The 22,109-nt window shown below is 42.1% G+C and overlaps 1 protein-coding gene across 2 annotated transcripts in view; it reads left to right on the top strand.

Moving 5' to 3' along the window:
• rasgrf1 (Ras protein specific guanine nucleotide releasing factor 1) overlaps positions 1–22,109 on the top strand; it is a gene marked incomplete at its 5' end in the record, with an annotated part of 33,545 nt that overhangs the window by 7,388 nt on the left and 4,048 nt on the right. Inside the window, 15 exons of one of the 2 annotated variants that reach the window (XM_084059997.1) lie at positions 1,535–1,641; positions 3,279–3,426; positions 5,295–5,393; positions 6,551–6,804; positions 7,788–7,867; positions 9,395–9,588; positions 10,740–10,849; positions 11,848–11,966; positions 13,934–14,094; positions 14,869–14,932; positions 17,213–17,346; positions 17,686–17,768; positions 18,042–18,290; positions 20,801–21,192; positions 21,290–21,409. In XM_084059997.1, coding sequence (XP_083916123.1) covers positions 1,535–1,641; positions 3,279–3,426; positions 5,295–5,393; positions 6,551–6,804; positions 7,788–7,867; positions 9,395–9,588; positions 10,740–10,849; positions 11,848–11,966; positions 13,934–14,094; positions 14,869–14,932; positions 17,213–17,346; positions 17,686–17,768; positions 18,042–18,290; positions 20,801–21,192; positions 21,290–21,409 — 2,314 coding nt within the window. Of the gene's footprint in view, positions 1–1,534; positions 1,642–3,278; positions 3,427–5,294; positions 5,394–6,550; positions 6,805–7,787; positions 7,868–9,394; positions 9,589–10,739; positions 10,850–11,847; positions 11,967–13,933; positions 14,095–14,868; positions 14,933–17,203; positions 17,347–17,685; positions 17,769–18,041; positions 18,291–20,800; positions 21,193–21,289; positions 21,410–22,109 lie in introns of both variants that reach the window. The other variant, XM_084059996.1, reaches the window with a different exon arrangement.

The following is a 22,109-nucleotide window of genomic DNA, read 5'->3' as shown; positions in this document are numbered from 1 at the left end:
TTCAGTGGATTTATATGTGATGATAAAACCAGGTAGGCTACAGTTATGGTTGAACAAAAGACAAAAACTTCTGAAGAAATTGGTTTCGTTCCGAAAAACTGACCATTCGCAGCAGCAGATTGCATGCTGTGTCCAAGTTGAGTCAGCAGCTCTGTGACAAATGTAAAGTACAATACTGTAAGTGAACAGTCTTCACTCTTGGGAGCACACACAAAAGTAGAGTGGGTCTGTGCCGAGCTTAGCTTAGCTCTTCAGCCTCCTTCCCTGACCTCTAAACAGAGGGGAAGGTTCAGGTAGCTCATTGTCTCATCAGAATCAGACTGCCTCTGACCAACATTCAACCACCCCTGCTCACCTCAGCTTGCCCCTTTTTTCTGCAAGTGAGTTGTATTTGGTCAGGTGTAAAATAGATAGATACTGTAGAGAGAGAGAGAGAGACAGACAGACAGACAGACAGACAGACAGACAGACAGACAGACAGACAGACAGACAGACAGACGTTTTAGCAAAATAAACCAGAACCTGCTACAGGCACTACTAATGGCATGTTAGTATGGAATGCCGCTAGGCGTTATAGTCTATGTACAACAACTGAATGGGGTTCTTTCTTTGTCAGGGAGTGTATTTTGGGCTTGTGAAAAACATTGTGCATACAATCAGCACAAAATACCATTAAATACGACACAGGGCGAGGCTTCAGCTCTTATCAAGCTGTGGAGCAACACAGCCTCCTATAAGACCCTGGTGAGTCCCTCTACAACTAAGAAAAAAACTAATAATAAATACATAGTTGGGGCAGGGAATTACACACACAAAAGACACACACTTATCTGAAATGGAGTGAGGCAAGAAACAAAAAAGAGCCTACAGTATCTGTTCACGCCAGTGGAGTTGCTAGGTAACAGGTATTGCACATGTTATGTAATTCGGCCATGCCTCCAGCTTTCATCTCTGTTATGGTATTTCCTCATGGGAACCAGAGCATCCCAGGAACTGGGGAAGGGGAGGCCTCCCCTCAGCATGCCCCATCAGTACTGGCGGTAGTAAGGAATTGATGGATTCCTCCCCTGGTCCTCTGTGACATCCTGAGTGGTAATTTAACTCTGAGTGTGCAAATGAGAGAGTACATTTGTACACTCTCAGAGTTACAAATGGATAAATTAACATTGCGAATTTTTTGTGTGCACTTCTATGCCTTATGTGAGTGAGCCAAACATGTACACCGTAAAACCATCAGTGTTATTTTATCTCATAAAGTGTATGAATTGGCCCCAAACTGTCACAAAAGCACTTGAGTCACTTAGGGTAGACTCCAGGCACACATGTCTTGGTTACTAAGGTATTATAAACAATAGCCACTTATATGTGCAGGTTGATGGTATGTGTGTGCCTTTTGTTTAATATTAGCCAATAATATAAACAGAAAAACCCTGACTGTTAGAGAGTGTACAGGGTTAGAAATGCATTCATTAACAATGGGGATTTCTGTGTACACTACAGGCTAAGTGTGACATTTCCTCATTGTGTTTTTCAGTACTATTTCACAGTCAGCTTCTCTCACGAAAACCAGAAGGCACTTGAGTTACGCACAGAGGATGTAAAGGACTGTGACGAATGGGTGGCAGCAATCTCACATGCCAGGTAAGCTGACAACATGATGATTAACACATACAGGTTAACAGGTTATCTAGATTGCTAGAGGTTCGGGCCACCGCCGATCCAACCAATATGTCTAAGTCATAGTGTCGAGGGCTTTGTCAGAGGACCTGTTGTACCTGTCTGTCCGTGTCCCTTTGGTGCCCATATATGGAGATCTCCCTGATGTCTTCAGTATATGCCCATATATTGGAATGTCCATATATGGGCATATTGGTTGGATCGGCAGTTCTTGATAACTGGATATCATAACTACTCGACGACGGGCACTCCCTTGAGTCCTTGCCGCTGCGTGCGCCGAGTTTGAAGACCATATATGGGCATAGCGGTCGACTCTGTGGCCCCGGATCTCTGTATCTGTCAGTGTGTAAGATTGCTCGAGCGGCCAAGGCAGCAAATCAGTGGAGACCAGTCCAGTAACGACCTTTAATACAAGTCTTTATTTTTTCATCTTTTTTTTTACAATTTCACTGACAAGTATTGGGCACAACCTGTCAGCTCATCTCACATACCATAGACTGACTGCCTTTTATAGGTGGGTCCCTATTACCTGGCTAGCTCCTACCATTCCCCAGGTACCTCCAAAATATTCCCACACCTATAAACATACAATACAATTTTCCTTAAAACACTAGACTACTGTATATGCACCCCCAATACATATTTACAATTCCCACTGAGCCTTCCAAATATACCCACCCCATAAACATGGTTCAATTAATTACAGTGGATGCCGATCTCCCCTCTCTCCACTTCCCACTTGGTATCACCCTCCCGGAACTAATAAATAGGGTGTGTGTTGCCGGAGGGAACTCTTTGGCCCAAACACCACACTGGGAAGGGGGGAGAACAGACAGAGGTAAGTTTAGACATCAGAGATTCACATTCCCATTATAGTTGTCAATTTCAAAGTATGCTACTACTGTAGAGTCCTACTAATGTGGCCTTTCTGTTCTTTCATAGGTGTATGATGACATCAGTACCCCCGCACCTTCAGAGTGAAACACATTGCCCCCACCCCCCATAACTTCAATAAATGCATTTGTTACAATCTGTGTCTTTCTTTACATATACAATACATATGCAGAGCTGTGTTTGAATATGAATTAGGTTTAGTAACGGCGACCCGTCGTTACACAGTGCTTGTCCGTTTTGTACCCATATATGGAGATGTAATCAGTATATGCCCATATATGGGCATGCCCCCTTCTGTGGCCATATATGGAGCTGACTGATTTGTTTGCGCCTGATGCCATGATGACACATTTAGGTTAGGCAACACACTCCATGTTTTGTCGTCGGTGCATTGGGAACTCCTTATATGGGTATGGCTGAGTCATGGTGACATGACCGTGACGTCAGAGGTCCGCCGCCCAGCCAGCCCACCTACCCGCTGGCCCTTAAGCCAGCGGGTAGGTGGCTTAAGGGCCGCTGCCATTAAGCCAATTTTAATATAGGATAGTTTTTTCCTCAAATTAGTAAAAAGATAGATGCCAGAAAACTGTCCACTACAGTGGACAACATCTTCCAGACAGTTCTCAGGAGGTATTAACATACTCTACAATCATTCTACAATCTTTAATCGTGTGTGTGTGTGTGTGTGTGTGTGTGTGTGTCAACAGTTACAGGAACTTGGCCAATGAGCACGAGAGTCTCACGCAGAAGTATCTCCATCTACTTCAGATTGTGGAGACAGAGAAAACGGTCGCTAAGCAACTTCGACAACAGATAGAAGATGGGGAAATAGAGATTGAGAGGCTCAAATCAGAGGTAATAATCATAGTGATTATTTTACTCTCTACAGCAGTTGCTCTCAAACTTTGTCAGGCCAAGGGCCCCCAAATTATTGTATTTGGCCACGGATCCCTATCTTAAAATATGTTATGCCAGAGACACCCCATACGAGATTTGTGTTGTTATAGCCTGGTTCCAGACAAATCTGCCATTGCAAAAAAAAAATGCCCTTGGCAGATTAGGTCTGGCCCCTCTCAATAGAGATTTTATTTCTCTCCCTCCAAAGTTGTGAGGGACCAATCAGAGCCCAGTATGCAAATATGGACCGGGTTTATCACCAGAGGCATTTTTTTAATTTGCCCCTCGGAAATGCAGGTTCCACACAGAGATTCCAGACTAATACGCAGTGATATTAGTCTGGCCATGCCAGGCTAGTGTTGTTAAGGTGTTTCATATATATTCAACATTTTTCAAAAATGTTGAATGTGGTTAAACTGGCTTTGATGCTATATTAACCAATTTAGCTGGGGACCCCCTGAAACCCTCTCAGGGACCCCTGAGGGTACCCAGACCCCAGTTTGAGAATCATTGCTGTACAACATTTCGTTCAATGTTCTTTATTGATACAGTGTGTGGCCAGTCAAAGCGATACTAAGTTACTCAACACTACACTGTTAAATCATGAATGTTAATTTACTGAGGGTGTACAAATGGAACCAAATGGGTCCAGACTTACATTAAAGGAGTAGTTCACCCAAAAAATGACTTATTTTCTATGAATTACACACCCCATGAAGATTTGTTTTTGTTTTTGTCACATTCCTAAGCCAATAATTTGAGTCTCGTATTGACCGATGACCAGGTCATCAACTGATTGGCTTAGGAATGCGACAAAAACAAAAACATCTCCATGAATTCAAGGCATTTAGTTTGGTGAACTACTCCTTTAAGACTCTGATTTTTCTCTGTATGGAGCACTGTCTGAATGTGTACAGCGTACACAGTTTTGAGCAACATGTACAATGTTGGTCCACCTCCAAAAAGACAAGGCCTCATCATGCCCCGCGGAGATCTTTGGCCAAAGAAAGTGGTTAATAGTGTTTCCTGTGCTCTCAGTACTTTGGTCTGCATGCCAACTGCACAATGAACCTGCGGGGAAACAGGTGGATTGTTCTGCTTATTGTTTTCACATTTGTCTCATACAGTATGTGATGATAGCTAGTGTGTGAATAAGAGCAGAGATATGATGGCGTTCCATCCTGTATGATTGTTGTTGTGCTGTATGGGAGCCATCGTGCTCCACTTTACCTCTGCTCTCAGAACAATCCCTCCAATAGAGCGATGTTCCCCCGCTGTATTCTTCAGATCAAATAGTCATTTTACTTTAATGTGCAAATGTGATGCTTGAAATGAAATTGTGCTCTGAATATGCATGAACGGGGGCTTTATGCCGCCTCTCTCCTGCGAAACGCAAAGATAATTAACTCTCGCACTCTAAACAAAGTAAATGGAGACACTTTACCTTCAAACAGTTCAAGCCTGTTCCATGCTGTTCTTGTTCCAGTGTTTACATGGCACATGGTGAGATTACATTTATGACCAGTGTGAATAAACATTGGTGCAGACATATCAAACAAGCAGACAGTAGAAATGTTGTCAGCCTCGCACAACAAAGCCCTGAGCGTATTGAACTCTGACAGTGTGAAAATTGAGTATGGGTCAATTTTTCACACTGTCAGAGTTAAATTAACAATCAGGATTTCACTTTGCACATTTCAGTGCTGTGACAGTGTTGACAGGCCCCCAAATGGTGTTTGTCTCAGTCACTTTGCTGACATGCTGGCAATGAGACATGAGGAGGTGTGTGAATGACAGGGTCCGTTCTGTGGATGTGTACATGGCAGATTGCTGGGTTGCTCAAAGACAACGGGAAGATCCATACAGCAGATCCTACTGCAGCCCCCAGTGATGATGACGACTCAGAAATCAAGAAGATCAAAAAAGTAAGTAGATGTACTGTGAAACGGTAGTTCTCTAGCCTTTTCATTTTGAGGGCCTCCAAATCGATACGTATTTGGCCGTGGGCCCCAATTCGGAAATAGTTTGTGCCAGGGACCCCTGTAAGAGAAGATGTGCTGTATTTTTCAAAGTCTTTTGAAAATCTGACGCATTGTGAACTTGTAGGTCAGCTATTTTTGAATAGCTGAAAAATAAAATATGACTCAACTTCAAGTGTTTAAACAGTTGCACATTTTGCTGGGGACTCTCTGGAACACCCTCAAGGACACCTTGGAGTCCTGGGATCGCACTTTTAGCACCAATATTATAAAAGCATGTGAAACATATTACCAGGGCCGGTGCTAGGCAATTTGGCGCCCTAGGCAATATTTTTCCTGGTGCCCCCCCATGGGCTTTGGAAAACAATTACTTGCACAATAAATAAATACATCCATTAACAGGAAAGTAGCCTATGTTTCAGCTGTGAATAGACAATGACATGCATTGACACCAGCATAAATCAACACATTATTGTATACGACATTATTGTTATTAAAAACTTATTTTAATCTTAAATAAGAAAAAATATATATTCAGGAGTCACAGTAAGAACGTGGCCTCATTATAAACCCTTATCCAGTGGTGTAAAGTAACTAAGTACATTTACTCAAGTGGTGTACTTAAGTACAATTTTGAGAAACTTTGACTTTACTGGAGTATTTCCAATTGTCTATACTTTTACTTCTACTCCACTACATCTCAGAGGCAAATATTGTACTTTTACTTCACTACAATTATTAAAATACTTTAGTTACTAGTTACTTTGCAGATATAAATTACATTATAAAACATACATTAACCACTTATTTTATACCTAGGCTATTTGAAAGTAGCCGATCTACAAGCTCACAACACGTCGCATCGCGACCGATCGCGACGCGTTGTGAGCTTGTAGATCTGCTATTTTCAAATATTTTAGTACTTTTACTTTTGGTACTTTAAGTACATTTTGATACCAATACTTTTGTACTTTTACTCAAGTACATTTCTAATTCCGGACTTTTACTTGTAACAGAGTACTTCTACATTGCAGTATTGATACTTTTACTTAAGTAAAACATTTGAGTACTTTTTTCCACCACTTGCCCTTATCCATCCACAGGTCCAGAGCTTCCTGCGAGGCTGGATCTGCCGGAGGAAGTGGAAGACCATCATCCAGGACTACATCCGCTCGCCACATGCCGAGAGCATGCGGAAGAGGAACCAGGTGGTGTTCAGCATGGTGGACTCGGAGGCCGAGTACGTCCAGCAGCTCCACATCCTGGTCAACAACTTCCTGAGGCCCCTCCGCATGGCGGCCAGCTCCAAGAAGCCCCCCATCACCCACGACGACGTCAGCAGCATATTTCTCAACAGGTGGGCACCTCTATGAACTTGAGAGCAAAATGCAGTATATTACCTTCAGAAACGAACTCTCTGTTGTAGCCAGTGGTGGAAAAAGTACTCAATTGTTTTTTTACTTAAGTAAAAGTTTCAATACTGCAATGTAGAAGTCCAGAATTATAAATGTACTTGAGTAAAGGTACAAAAGTATTGGTATCAAAATGTACTTAAAGTACCAAAAGAAGACAGTACTCATTATGCAGAATGTCCCATCTCACAAGTTTTCAAATGTGTAAAATGTCTAGAAATATTTTGAAAATAGCAGATCTACAAGGCAAGCTCACAATGCGTCGCACCGCGACACATTGTGAGCTTTCAGATCATCTATTTTCAAATGGCCGAAATGTATGTAAGGCTGAAGTGGTTAATGTATGTTTTGTAATAATAATCCAAATCTAAAAGTCACTAGTAACTAAAGTTTTCAAATAATTGTAGTGGAGTACAAGTACAATATTTGCCTCTGAGATGTAGTGGAGTAGAAGTAAAAGTATTGAAAATTGGAAATACTTTATTAAAGTAAAAGTACCTACAAATTTCCCTTAAGTACAGTACTTGAGTAAATGTACTTTACACTACTTTATAGCTCAGCAGTAGACATGTTGGTGCTTGTTTGGGGGAACCTGGGTTCCAATCCTGTCGCAGATTGCAGCTTTAAGCCCTATATATTTTGTGGTATATTTTGTAGCAAGAAATATATAGACAATACAAGCAGATCGGCTATTTTAGTTATTTTTTTAAATGGTGAAATTCTTTGAAAACTTTCACAAGGTTAAAAGTGGTTAATGGATGAATAAGTCTGGTGGATTATGTAAGACTGGCATGACAGATCATGTTGAAGTATCTCACGGCTACGTTCCTTGTGTAATGAGCTGTTTGTGTGTGAGGTCATGTGATGCTTGAGGCATCTGAATATTCACTAATATTTATTTATGCCCATATTCTCTTTTTATTTTCAGCGAAACGATCATGTTTTTGCATCAGATATTTTACCAGGGCCTAAAAGCAAGAATAGCCAGCTGGCCAACATTAGTCTTGGGTAAGCAGCATTTCTTTCCTGAATTCACTGTAAAAAACAGAGTTTCATTTTAAATCTGAGAGGGTACAAATTCACAGACAGTTTTACACTCTCAGAGGTAAAATAAGGGTGGTGACTTAAAGGTACGATAAGTGAAGTTTTTTGGTTAAAACAAATAGTAATCATTGCTATAGAGCATTGGTTCTCAAAGTGGGGTCCGGGGACCCCCAGGGGTCCTTGAGTGAGTTCCAGGGGGTCCCCAGCTAAATGATGGATAGTTAGGAACCAAATGGACCCTTATGGGTCTGTAACTCAAATGTCCATTTGTACACTCTCAAAGTTAAATTAACATTGATTTTACAATATAAATTGGGGTCCCAAAGACAGAAATTCCATTAAATGAGTGGGTGTCCGTAGCCTAATGCATGTCAAAGTGGGGGTCCTTGAAATTAAATGGTTGAGAATCACTGAATCTTCTCCATGGGGGTCCCTGGCATATCTTTTCAAATGGGGGTCCGCGGGCTAGTAAGTGTCAATTTGGGGGTCCTTGACATGAAAAGGTTTGAGGACCACTGCTATAGAGTGTTTGTTCAGTAACAGGGCCGTCTTGCCATCTCTTTAATAAACAGAAAATACATGTTCAGGTGGGTAGCTAATTTCAGCCAATGAGGAGAGAGTACCCATTTATCAATGTTTATGGTGTTCCAGTTCCAATTTTGTCTGCTCGCTTGTTTGTGTCATCCAGTATACTGTATGAGTTCTCGCTCCTGAATATGTATTTTCTGTTTACTAAAGAGCTGGAGAGACAGACCTGCTGCTGTAGTATATCACCTACTGTACTGCATCTTTAACCCATTAAGACCGGGAACGCATCTGTGTGTCATTTTAGATTTTTTTGGCTATTCAAAAACAGCAGATCTACAAGCTCATAGTGCGGCACCGAGTGCCGCGCTATGAGCTTGTAGATCTGCTATTTTGAAAAATTGTGATCATTTTTGCAAATCTTTGACTATAAATTGTCTTCTAAATCTTAACAGTTTTCTGAAAAAACGTATGTTGCTATAATCAGTGGTTCTCAAACTTTTTCATGTCAAGGACCACCCAAAATTATACGTATTTGGCCGCGGACCCCCAGAAGCATAATATTTTGATCCGGGGACCCCCATAAGAAAAGATTTGAGTTACAAATATTCGCTTAAAAAAATATATATTCAAATATTTGCACAAAGGTTTCACGATAAAAAAAAAAAGAGCAGATCTACAAGCTCATAGTGCAGCACTCGGTGCCGTATATCGATATATCTATGTGCTTGTATATCTGCTATTTTTGAGTAGCCAAAGTATAAAATATGGAAAAAGTGGTTACACAGATGCGTTCTCGGATTGAATGGGTTAATCTATAGTATTTCTCATGTATTGTACTTTCTGTAAATAATATAGTGTTATTATAATTATTACTATTAGTAGTAGTAGTAGTAGTAGTAGTAGCGGCAGTAACAGTAGTATTTTCATCATGGGACACATGTTCTGGGCTCTTTCCCTTCACAGCCGACCTGTTTGACATTCTGCTGCCCATGCTGAACATCTACCAGGAGTTTGTAAGGAACCACCAGTACAGTCTGCAGATCCTGGCACACTGCAAGCAGAACCGTGACTTTGACAAGCTGCTGAAGCAGTATGAGGCCAAGCCTGACTGTGAGGAGAGGACCCTCGAGACCTTCCTCACCTACCCCATGTTCCAGGTTAGTGCTATCTCTCTGCTGGCTGCTGTCGTTGGACCCCAAACATTTGGCTCAAAGATTCACCGATCCCCATTGCAGCTGGAGCCATGCCCGTTTGTGTGGCCAGCGAAGGCGGAAGCATAATCATAATCATAATCATAATCAATCAAACCGCTACTTTTCAGGAAATGGAACAAAAAACCTGTGTTCCAATGGATTCAGTATAGTTATCATTTAGTCACAAGCCCGTGTTAATGCTTTTTATTATTTAAATACTTATAAAACCCACAGGCAGACCACTTTCAACCATGTCATTATAGGTGAATTTAAAAAAAAATTGCTACAAGCTTAGAACTCATCTCATCGCTATGCGTTGTGAGCTGGTAGATCAGAGTGTGTGCGACACTGTCATACAGAGAAGTATAAAACAGGGCATTAATGTACGGAGGGAAAAAAACATAAAAAGATGACATTTTGGAGATACTAGCTTTCTGCCCGACAGTGACAATATCCACAAAAAGCAGTTGTTTGTATTTTGGCAAGGCATGCAGTTTCACTGCAGTCTGTGCTCTGCTGGGGTCTACTCTGTACTCTGCTATGTTGATGATACATTTTTGCTGATGACTGTACATAGCACTCCCCACGGTCAGTGTGTGTGTGTGTGTGTGTGTGTGTGTGTGTGTGTGTGTGTGTGTGTGTGTGTGTGTGTGTGTGTGTGTGTGTGTGTGTGTGTGTGTGTGTGACGCTCTGTAGCGCGCCTCACTAGCGTGTTTGGATATGCATACTGTATGTACAGTATGCACAGCAAACGCGCTCAAGTATACATGTCGGTGTGTGTGTGTGTGTGTGTGTGTGTGTGTGTGTGTGTGTGTGTGTGTGACGCTCTGTAGCGCGCCTCACTAGCGTGTTTGGATATGCATACTGTATGTACAGTATGCACAGCAAACGCGCTCAAGTATACATGTCGGTGTGTGTGTGTGTGTGTGTGTGTGTGCACGTGCGCGTGTGTGTGTGTACACGGGTGTCTGCATTGACATACTAGTTTACCTACAGTATACTGTACAGTATGCACGCAATGCAAGTCTTCATGTATGCATTATACATATTTCTACAGTATGTGTGTGTGTGTACTGTGGGTGACTCCCGTGCTGCTCTCTTCTCTGTCTCTCCAGATCCCCCGTTACATCCTCACTCTCCACGAGCTGCTGGCCCACACGCCCCATGAACACGTAGAGAGGACCAGTCTGGACTATGCCAAGTCCAAGCTGGAAGAGCTCTCCAGGTACAGCCGGTCCAACACTGTGAAAAACCAAAGAGCACTTCATAGTGGAAAACAAACAAGCTGACCTCATCCTTAAAGCCTGAGTTATAGTTGGTTGTGTGCGCCGAAAATAGACGATCTACATGCTCAAAGCGCGTTGCTCTGCGATGCGTTTTGAGCTTGTGAAGCTATTTTCGGCAACACGCATACTATATATGCGGCGTAATGAAGTGAAGACCAAATACATCTTGCACATTATATCTGTAGCTTTTATCTGTGTCTCTCATCTAAACTGCATTTGTGATGCTCATAGGGCATAGCAGTAAAACATTTGATTCTGTGTCAAAAAAATAAATTAATTTATTAAATATAGTTTATAATAATTAAATAATCAAACCGTTTTTGACACAGAATCAAATGTTTGATGGTCATGATTCACCAGGAGCCTAGATGGCTTGGTTTTTAGGCTTAAAAAATGGTATATATATATTTTCGGAAATCTCGACCAGAAAAATTAATGAAAATGAATGGGTTTTCTATCGGTGGTAGGGCATTAACAGAATAATCGAATATTCGAATATTCGACTATCAAACCGACTATTCGACTATCAAACCACTATTCGATTATTCGATAAAAAAAAAAATTAAAAAAAAAGTTTTTTTTTTTTTTTTTTTTTTTTTTTTTTTTAGTGGCTTTTCTGCAGCAGACACGCAGCTGTGAGCTCTGGTGTGACGTCAACTCGCATTCCTTGAGTCCAGTCATCAATGTCATTGAAAAAAAAAAAAAAAAAAAAACTTTTTATTTTTTATTTTTTTTATTTTTTTATTATTTTATTTTTTATAATCAAATCGATTAATCGAATATTCGAATACTTATAGGTCGAATAATTCGAATACTAAAAATCACTATTCGTGAATGCCCTAATCGGTGGCACCACAAAATGGCCGCCACTGCTATGCCCTATATACCATCCCATAATGGTCAAACGAGAGTAATCAAATTACCCCCCTCCCTGTAGAATCATGCACGACGAGGTGAGCGAGACAGAGAACATCAGGAAGAACCTGGCTATAGAGCGCATGATCGTGGAGGGCTGCGAGATCCTCCTTGACACCAGCCAGACGTTCGTAAGACAAGGTAAATCGCCCCTGTGGTTTCACTGTGTTGTTTCTTGCAAATGGAGCCACAGATTCCCGAATCACGACAGCGGCAGATATCCTGTCACTTAACCCATTCAATCCGGGAACGCATCTGAGTCATTTTTAGATTTCTTTGGCTATTCAAAAATAGCAAATATACAAGCTCATAGCCCAGCAATGAGCTTGTAGATCTGTTATTTTTGAAGAAAGAAATCGTGGAAATGTGTGCAAATCTTTGAATATATATACACTTTTAACTCAAATCTTTACTTCTGGGGGCCCCTGGAACAAAATATTTCGCGATAGGGGTCCGCGGCCAAATACATATCATTTTGGGTGGTCCTTGAAATGAAAAAATTGGAGAACCACTGATATATATAGCAACCTATGTTTTTCTTTTCTTTTTTACTGTTTTTTTTTTTTAACCAAATTTTTATCCCGTGATTTTGTAACCCTTTTTGGGGCGGTGTAACCGCGAGGTTTGGACACTGACCAATCCTGCACCGTGATTGGCCAATAGTCTACAACGCAGTCTACAACGCTAACCCTTCCACAGTCAATGCAAATCTATACTTTTGCAAAGTCCGCCAATCACATTACAGCTAGTGTCATCACCACTAGCTGTAATGTGATTGGCTGACTTTGCAAATTCAGGACTGTGATTGGCTAGCGAAACACATGACACATGTGCAGCCCTATGAATAGCAGTATGGACTTACAAAAATACATTTATGTTTTTTTTAAGTGAGTCATGTTGTGATGACCACACACCGCCCACTTCACACTGGGTGTGATTTTTTTTTCACCCGGTGCCAATTTTCTAAGTGATTCTGGTCGCTACACTCCCCCCACCAGCCTAGGGATCCCAGGGCCGAGCTCATGCCTCCTTCAATGCATGTGAGCCAACTGACCTTCTTGTCACCTGACAGGGGGGGGAGTTTCCCTGGTTGGACGTAGCGCGTGGAAGGAACACGTTATTCCAACAAGTTCCCTTCCCCTCCATCAGGCGCCCCGGCCGACTGCGCCACCGTGCCCCCTTATTTTGTTAACTGTTAGGATTTAGAAGACATTTGTAGAATCCCCAGAAGCAAAGATTTGAGTTAAAAATGTTCATGATTGTGCAAAAATATAAAAAAAATATATAAAACAATAGCAGATCTACAAGTTCGTAGCATGGCGCTCGTAGCGTGGCACTCGGTGCTGCGCTATGAGCTTGTGTATCCGCTATTTTTGAATAGTCAAAGTATAAATTGGTTAAAGTGGTTACACGGATGCGTTCCCGGTTTGAATGGGTTAAAAGTACCGTATGAAGGCATGATCCGTGCGTTCTAGTGGTAAAATGCTCTAGATTTGAAAAAGCATATTGGTAAGTCCACCCCCGAAAACAACAGCAGCACTTTATTTCCCAGTGTAATTACACTCTACCGAGGTGTATGTTGATGAGTCGGGGAATGTAAATGTCACCCATCCCCAACAGGCACTTACGGACAGTAAAAGCCAAAGAAAAATGGGTGGTTCTTTTAATCCTTTGTAGTTCATCTGTATTAAATCTTTATACTCATTCCATGTGAATGTTCATCAATTAATACGTGAAGGAAGGCTTAGTCACAACAGAACGTATGTCTCTCTCTTTCTCTCCTGCTTGGTCATTTATCTCCCCTCCCCCTCTCTCTCTCTTATACTATGCATTACATTCTGTTCCCTCTCTTTCTCTCCTTCTATCAATCTTGCTATGCAACTATTTTTCACTGACCCTCCCCTCTACTTTCTATGTGTACACACACACACACACACACACACACACACACACACACACACACACACACACACACACACACACACACACACACACACACACACACACACACACACACACACACACACACACACACACACACACACACACACACACACACACACACACACACACACACACACACACATTCCATTCCATTCCACACACAGGATCTCTCATCCAGGTGCCAATGAGTGAGAAGGGCAAGGTCACCCGTGGGCGACTGGGCTCTCTGTCTCTTAAGAAAGAAGGAGAAAGGCAGTGCTTCCTCTTCTCCAAGCATTTAATCATCTGCACCCGGAGCTCTGGAGGAAAGCTCCATCTCGCCAAGGTGGGCCTGAGCTCTTGAGCTTGCACTTGAGCTGCATGTGAAGCTTTTCAAACCCCTAATGCTGGAGCCTCAGTGATTGTTAAAGCGAAAGCGAATGGATTATCTGCCAGGTGATAAACGCCAACAGGGTTGGAGAGGTCAGGGTTCTGTGTATAGCTGCGCACGTGCTGGCACGTGATGAACACATATAGGCACACACTGTACACTTTTAAAGTACATTTCTTGATTTGAAATCCCATTTAACTTGTGTCATGGACTGCTGTTTTGGAGCAATCCATGACACAGTTAAATTCTTGCAGCCCATTAGCTGCCACACCCAAGTGTACTGTACTCCAGACCACGTGGTTCTCAATGTGGGGTTTTGGGGACACCCAGGGTTCCTTGAGGGAGTTCCACAGGGCCCGAAGCAAAATGAGGAACAGCTGGCTATTCGAAACTACCCAATCTAAAAGCACACATTTGTGTTTTTTATCTAGATCAGCTAGTAAGAAAGAAAAAAAAGTTTAAGTCTTGACAAATTTTGATAAATCTTCTCTTTTTGGGGTCCCTGGCACAAAATCTTTCAAATCATGTGTCCGCAGCCAAATGCATTATCATTTGGTTTACCTTGATATGAAAGATTGATATTTGAGAACAACTGCTCCAGACAGTTAAAAACATACTGCACTTTTGTGCTATAGCGATATTTAGCGGTGACAGGCGATTGAATAACAGGAGGCTGAATAAACACAGTGTTGAGAGTACTAAATGCATATTACCATGTGTTCTTGTCAGAATGGAGTGGTCTCCCTTATAGACTGCACTCTTCTGGAGGACCCCGAGGGAACAGATGACGAGTGTGAGTTCCTCAGTGTTTTATTTATACTGTACAGCAGCGACATGTGCAATGTGGTGTATAATGTATGATGATATTTCTGTGCTGTTATTTATTGATATTGTATCCCTTACTGCAGTGTTTCCCAAACACTGGGTCGGGGCCCATGTGTAGGTTGTGGACACATTTTTATGGGTTTTTATGGAGTAAATATCCCCCTTTTTACTCTAGTAAACCGAAAACAAAAACACCAAAAAAAGGAAGAAATAGTGAAAATAGGGCTTAAGTGGTTAATTCATAATGTATTTTTCTAAGTCTGGGTCCCGGGGAGACACCAAAATTTGGAACCACTGCCTTACTGAGGGAGTTCCAAAATGTGCAGACCACTAGGGGGAAAAGGATTACCTACAGCTGCAAAGTGATTGATAGGATAAAATGTAATCAAATATATAGTTGGGTAGCAGGTACAGAATAATTTCATTAAATGAATACACTTTTTTATTTTGCAGTGATTTGCAGGCAATATAGAATACCAGATGGATTTTTGCATACATACTGGAGTATTTGTACTATTTGTACTAATAAATGTCTTGTAGGGTTGGGCAATATTATATCAGTATCGTGATATGAGACTATATCCTCTGGACTAGATATCCTCTTTTTCTTTAAAGGGTAAGACCACTTTGGTAGATGTTTGGGTTGTGTAGTTACCTTGCCATGATGTAACTCCAAAGGTGGACAAGAAATCAAAAATAATTGCTCCATTGATTAGAAATTGATAATTCAAAATATGCTCCTCATTGACTTACATTGTACGGTAAAACAGCTCTCAAAGTCACTCTTTTAGCACATAAATGAACCCAAACATAGCTGATTCAGACAATATAGAGCATCACCAAACCCAGTACTTTTTTTTTTTAAATAAAAATGTCAACTTCCTGTTGATTTTACTATTTGAAGATCTGGATCCGGATCCGCCGATCCAGTCCGGGTTTTCTACTTATTAAAAATGGCAAAATCAACAGGAAGTTGACATTTTTATTAAAAAAAAAAAACAGTACTGGGTTTGGCGATGCTCTATATTGTCTGAATAACTACACAACCCAAACCTCTACCAAAGTGGTCTTGCCCTTTAAATATATTTGTATTTCATTTTGTGGGAGAGAAAGAACAGGTACAGACACACACAAAGAAAAATAATAACACATTGATTGATATTCAAAATCAATTAGCTGCCACTGGCTAAGGCACAAAAAGGCAAAAGAAAATGACAAACAACTCAGTTACACCAATCCAACACATAAACATGCATATGTGGGGAAAGAATACATAATTAAATAATAATAATAATAATAACAGAATATAATTAAAACTAAATAAATGAATTAACAACAAATAATACATTATAATAATAAATGAATCCCTCCCAACCCACCCAGTCATAGGCCTAAAACAATAGCATAATGATGAAAAAAAGGAAATATAGACAAATGTAAGTTAGTTATATAGTAGAGGTCCTAACTTGATATAGAATGTGACTCCAACTGTCTATTGTCTGATTATTAGCAGTGCACCATTTAATCTAGATGCAGAAAGCTCAATTAGTACAACATCACTTAATAATTTGAGAGAGAGAGTGGAGCTTGCCATCTAAGAGCCACATTTCTTTTTTGCAGCTGTGCTCCCTGCCAGCCAGAAACGTCAACAGGGAATATGTATTTGTAATACTTTAGATAGGTACTTAATCTGTTCCCAGGAACTTTTGACTGTGGGGCAGTCCCACATCATATGTATAAAAGTACCAGTTGCATTTAAAGATTAGAGTGAGCAGTTTGGTGATAAGTTTCATTCTATAACTTTTCTGAGGGGTTAAATAGGTTTTACTGACAAAATTAAATGGATCTGCTGATGATATGGGTTTTGGGATGCTATGATAATGTGTCCCCAAACTTTGGTCCAATTAATAAATTGATCATGTTTTTGGTTATTGTAAAATTGTGATTGTGAGGCATAAGTCTTTTCCTGGTTTTAATAACTAATAATAAATAATAATAAAAAGCCATTGTTTATACTTGATCAGAAATAGTAAAAATAGCTGACCTACAAGCGCACAAGACATCTCATCGGGACACGTGGGTGAGCTTGTAGATCCGCTATTTTCGTAAAATAGAAATTATATTGTCACAACACGATAGAGAAATAAAAGATATTTTGTTAAACAATATTGTGGTATTTGATTTGTACATGTCTTGTATTTGTAGAAATTCAAACTGTATGTGTGTGTTTGCCTCTTAGCCAAATCAGACAAGATGGGCCAAGACATGGAGCACCTGGATTTCAAGATAGTGGTGGAGCCCAAAGACAGCCCATCATTCACCGTGATCCTTGTGCCCTCCTCCAGGCAGGAGAAGTCAGCATGGACCAGTGACATCAGCCAGGCATGTCAGCATGCATCACCATCTCCCGCACTCTGATACAAGGCTATAGGCTTAGCCATGTGAAGCAAGGGTCCCTATTCTTGGGGGGACATTTGGTGAAAATAGCTGATCTACAAGCAACACGTTGTGACACGTTGAGGGCTTGTAGATCAGCTATTTTCCTACGGAGATATACATTTTGTGTTGAGTGAAACAGGAGGGGGCCTAGTATAGAGCCATGGTAATCCGGTCAAGTATACAGGTTTTAAGTGTTTAAGATTTCTGCAGTGAGAGTATACAATACAGCACTCCAACAAAACCCCCTAAAGTGGTTTCTGTGTCTCTGTATCGTTTTTATAGTGTGTGGATAACATCCGCTGCAATGGACTGATGATGAACGCCTTCGAAGATAACTCTAAAGTCACGGTGCCGCAGATGATCAAGTAAGCCTAATTTTTAAATGAGTGTGTTTCTCCCTCTTTTCGTACTTAGCAACATGAACCCTAGAATCCTGATTCTGGTTATGTCATAATAGCCGAACGTTCGGCCAAAACCGGCCAGAAATAGGTGACTATTTTGCCTAAAATAACCAATCTCCAAGCTCACAAAGCGTCTCAACATGACGCATAGTGAGCTTGTAGCCGCTATTTGACGTACAACAAGTATATAGAATTTAAGTGGTTTTAACGATCTTGTCGATCTTGTCATACACGCAGATCGGACTCGAGCCTGTACTGTGACGACGTGGACATCCGCTTCAGTAAGATGATGAACTCCTGCAAGGTGCTGCAGATTCGCTATGCCAGTGTGGAACGCCTCCTGGAGAGGCTGACTGACCTGCGCTTCCTGTCCATCGACTTCCTCAACACTTTCCTCCACTCGTACCGCGTCTTCACCAGTGCCGATGTCGTGTTGGACAAACTCATCACCATCTACAAGAAGCCCATCAGCGCCATCCCCGCACGGTGAGTTATCTCAGACGGAGTTGGACGCATGCTTCATAAATATCTGCTTTGATTGTTGGTCCATGACTGTAGTCAGGCAGGTGACAATTATGTAGCAATGATGTTAATGCCCTTTGACATCGTAATGTCCCTGTGAATTGGCCAGTTTCAGTTTTAGGCCTACAGTACGTACTGTTATGCTTCTCTAATTATTTTATGCTTCCCTAATCCTAGTTATGTTTTATTGTGTGTGCTTGTGTTTGCATGATGTGTGAGTTACGTACAGTAGATGGGTGCATTTCTCCTTTCCGACATGTCGCCTTTCCGACGTTGACGAACCCTATACCTAACCCTAACCCTAACCCTAACCGCACGCGGAAGCCACTAGTGGGAGTGGTGAGATGTCGGAATGGAGAGTGAACACCACAGTAGATGGAGGTTTGGGGCCTTCAATCTGTGAATGAATCAACTGCTGGCCTACATGCTGTAAATGGGACCTTTAGCCACTGTAGGATTCCCTTTAAAGGGAAGGCAAATTACTTTTTTCCTATTGATTACAAGGTTCAAGGTCTTTATTAGTGTCCCAGAAGGGCAATTAGGTTTACAGCAAGAGTAGTGGTTTAAAACATACAGACAGTACAGGACAACATCAGACATGAAACACCATAGCATAAAAACAGAAGTCTGGGCGCATCTAGTGCAAGAGATAAAAAATAAAATGCCGGCATAAAGTGCTTGTTTCATCATCGTCATCATCAGTAACATTATCCTTTACCTGTTACTGGCAGCGTTGATTGCACAAATTGAGGCAGGGACAAAGGAGTGCTTGTATCTGTTATTTTTGACACCAGGGGCACCCAGTCGACGGCCAGATGGCAACAGCCTCTACTCTGGCTCGAGTGGGTGGGCACTATCCTGCCGAATGGACCTGGCCTTCATGAGCAGCTGTCTGTTATAGAAGGGATCGAGGCTCTCCAACTGGATGCCAGTAATTTTGGAGGCAGTTTTCACTATACTTCTAAGAGAATTTTTATCTTTAATGGCAAGGTTACCATACCAACAGATGATAGAGAAGGAGATAACAGAATGTGCATAGGCACTGTAAAACAGGTACGATTTCCACTGGCTGGCCACCGATATCAGTGTTCTGGGTGGGATGGGGACCACGTCTGAAGTCAATACAGAGCTCTTTTGTTTTTGAGATGTTCAATTCTTTGATTACTCACCCCATGAAGACTTGAATTCATGGAGATTTTTTATAATAACTTTCACCACCATCCGTGGTGAAAGTTTTTCTTTCCGTCGTGAAAATTTGTCTTTCGCTGTGACGCCATGCTGTGGAAAACACGCCCATAGGCTAAGCTTTGCAGGACGTGCTGTGATTGGCTAGCGAGACACATGATGAAATTAACTTCAAACTTCGCAGACGCGCTGTGATTGGGCTAGCGAGACGCATGATGAAATTAATAATAATGTAAAAAATGTAAGCACGTCACTTCGCAGGACGTGCTGTGATTGGCTACCGAGATGCATGATGAAATTAATAACTCATAAATATCACCGCTCACTTCACACTGGGTGTGATTTTTTTTTTTTGTCACATTCCTAAGCCAATAATTTGATGACCGGCAGCGGCTCCGGTAGGAGACGAAAAGAGTCAACTTTGAGTCTCCTACCGGATACTCTGCCGATATGTAATTTGTCGGGTGAACTATCCCTTTCAGGAGTTGGGATCAATCATAAGCATCAAATACTACCAAAGGGGGAAAAGAACTGGAGAGGGGTTGAATCAGTGTGTGTACTTAGTGGCTGCATGTGTGTACATCATGGTGTGTGTGTGTGTGTGTGTGTGTGTGGTAGGAGAAGACAGTCTCAGCAGGGCTGTGTTGGTCTGTGTTGCTCCGTGGCAACAGCCCTCCATACAGGAGGAGGACCACGCCCCTGTTCACCACTCCCCCCCCCCTCTCTCCCCCCGCCTTGTCAGCCAGCAGAGGGTCTGTAGAGTGAAATATGGATGGTGCGTTTGTGTCGTGGGGCTGACCAGAGCCCCTCCACAGGCGAGAGAGATAGAGAGAGAGAGAGACCCCCCCCCCGCCCCCAGACTTAGATCAGGGAGATCTCCACATGCCCACACCCTGCAGCATCTTATCCCACTGTGAACCGCCTCCACTTGGCTGCCTGTGTCAGCAGTGGCCGCGCACACTATCACTCACTGTGCTATTTATGGGAACCCGTGAGGTCGCCAGGAGGGTGGCAGCGAGTGGGAGAGGTTTTTCTGCAACACTGCAGCCTGTGCGCTGTTTCAGAAAAAGACAAGATGCGGCTGTGAAGGCACTCCTTGTTGTTGCCGTGTCTGAAGTGGCTTGTGTTAATTATTTAGGGAGCGTTGTATATTTAGCTAAGCTCTTTTTTGCTAAGGAGTGTGTTAAAAAACATACTGTAATGTGTTCGCAAAGTACACAGATGAAATAGCTAAGAATTCTCATTTATGTGTCCTAAATTCCAAATGTGTTTATCCTCCCTCTGTGCAGGTCCCTGGAGCTATTTTTTGCCAGCAGTCAGAACAACAAACTTCTATATGGAGAGGCTCCCAAGTCTCCCAGGGCCAGCCGAAAGTTCTCCTCCCCTCCTCCCCTGGCCATCGTCAAGACGTCGTCCCCCAACCGCCGGCGCAAGCTCTCGCTCAACATTCCCATCATCACAGGGGGCAAGGCTCTTGACCTAGCCGCCCTAAGCTGCTCCTCCTCGAACGGCTATGCAAGCATGTACTCCACCTCCATGTCCGGGTCCCCATTCACCAAGACCACCCTGGACATCAACAAACTCTACGTGTCTAGCACCATCACCAGCAAGATCCCAGATGAGGCCGAGGACAAGTCAGACAAAGCAGAGGAGCCCTCTGTGTCCACAACAAGCAAACAGGGTACAGCATGTCCTGTCAAGCTAGGTCTGTGTCTTTGACTATCTGGAATGCTTGTTTATTGTGTGTTTACTAAGATGTCCCCCCCTCCACACCCCAGATCTCTCCGTGCGGGAAGAGAGTGACCATGACCAAAACCAGAGCGATGATGCAGACCCAGAAACCTCTCCCATCAAGTCACCAACCACCCCCAAAAACATCAAGTGCAAAAACTCCTCAGGTAGGCCTACTGTAGGCTACACTGTGTTCCAGACAGCACAGTAGCATCATTATGGCTCAGTGGTGTGGTGCACAAGCACCTGGAGCCCACACTGGCACGCCACCTGTATTTCATTTTCTGGCCAATGTCATAATATTTATCAATAAGCATTTGACTGATGAAACAGAATCCGCATTAAGAAAACAAAGTGGTATCCGTTTTTAAAATACTCTTACAGATGGATAATATCCATCTGTTAGATAATACATAGCACCGCTTAGACACATTCCTCTGTCATGAAAGACAAAGTCTTGTATCTGCCATAAGGCATACTGTATGAAATGTAAATTGGTGGATGATTATGTGGGGAAAGCCAGTGCCTGGCATGAGTAGGTGTTAGGGAAACTTGTGTCATAGCAACTACATCAGCAGCGTGATTTCCCTTCCGCCCCCAACACTGAGCTTGTTTTCAGTGTGGCTAAGATTCTGTCAAATGTAATAGTATTTGAAAGCTAAAGAGGACATGGAATTGTATGTATGAACGGCAACAACAGTTATATCTCATATAGTAGGCCTAGCTGTCCGTCTCAGTTCCTTATAATGTCTATAATGTGCTCTCAGGGCAAACACGGCAGACTGCAGCAAAGCTGTTGATTCCTCCATTATGCTGATATTTGGTGGCTATATTTAGCAACAACCATCTTGAATATCAAAGCCTCTT

This window comes from Gymnoscopelus microlampas, assembly GCF_963454915.1.
Source record: "Gymnoscopelus microlampas genome assembly, chromosome: 6".
Lineage (NCBI taxonomy): Eukaryota > Metazoa > Chordata > Actinopteri > Myctophiformes > Myctophidae > Gymnoscopelus > Gymnoscopelus microlampas.
This window is presented reverse-complemented; position numbering and strand designations above follow the sequence as displayed.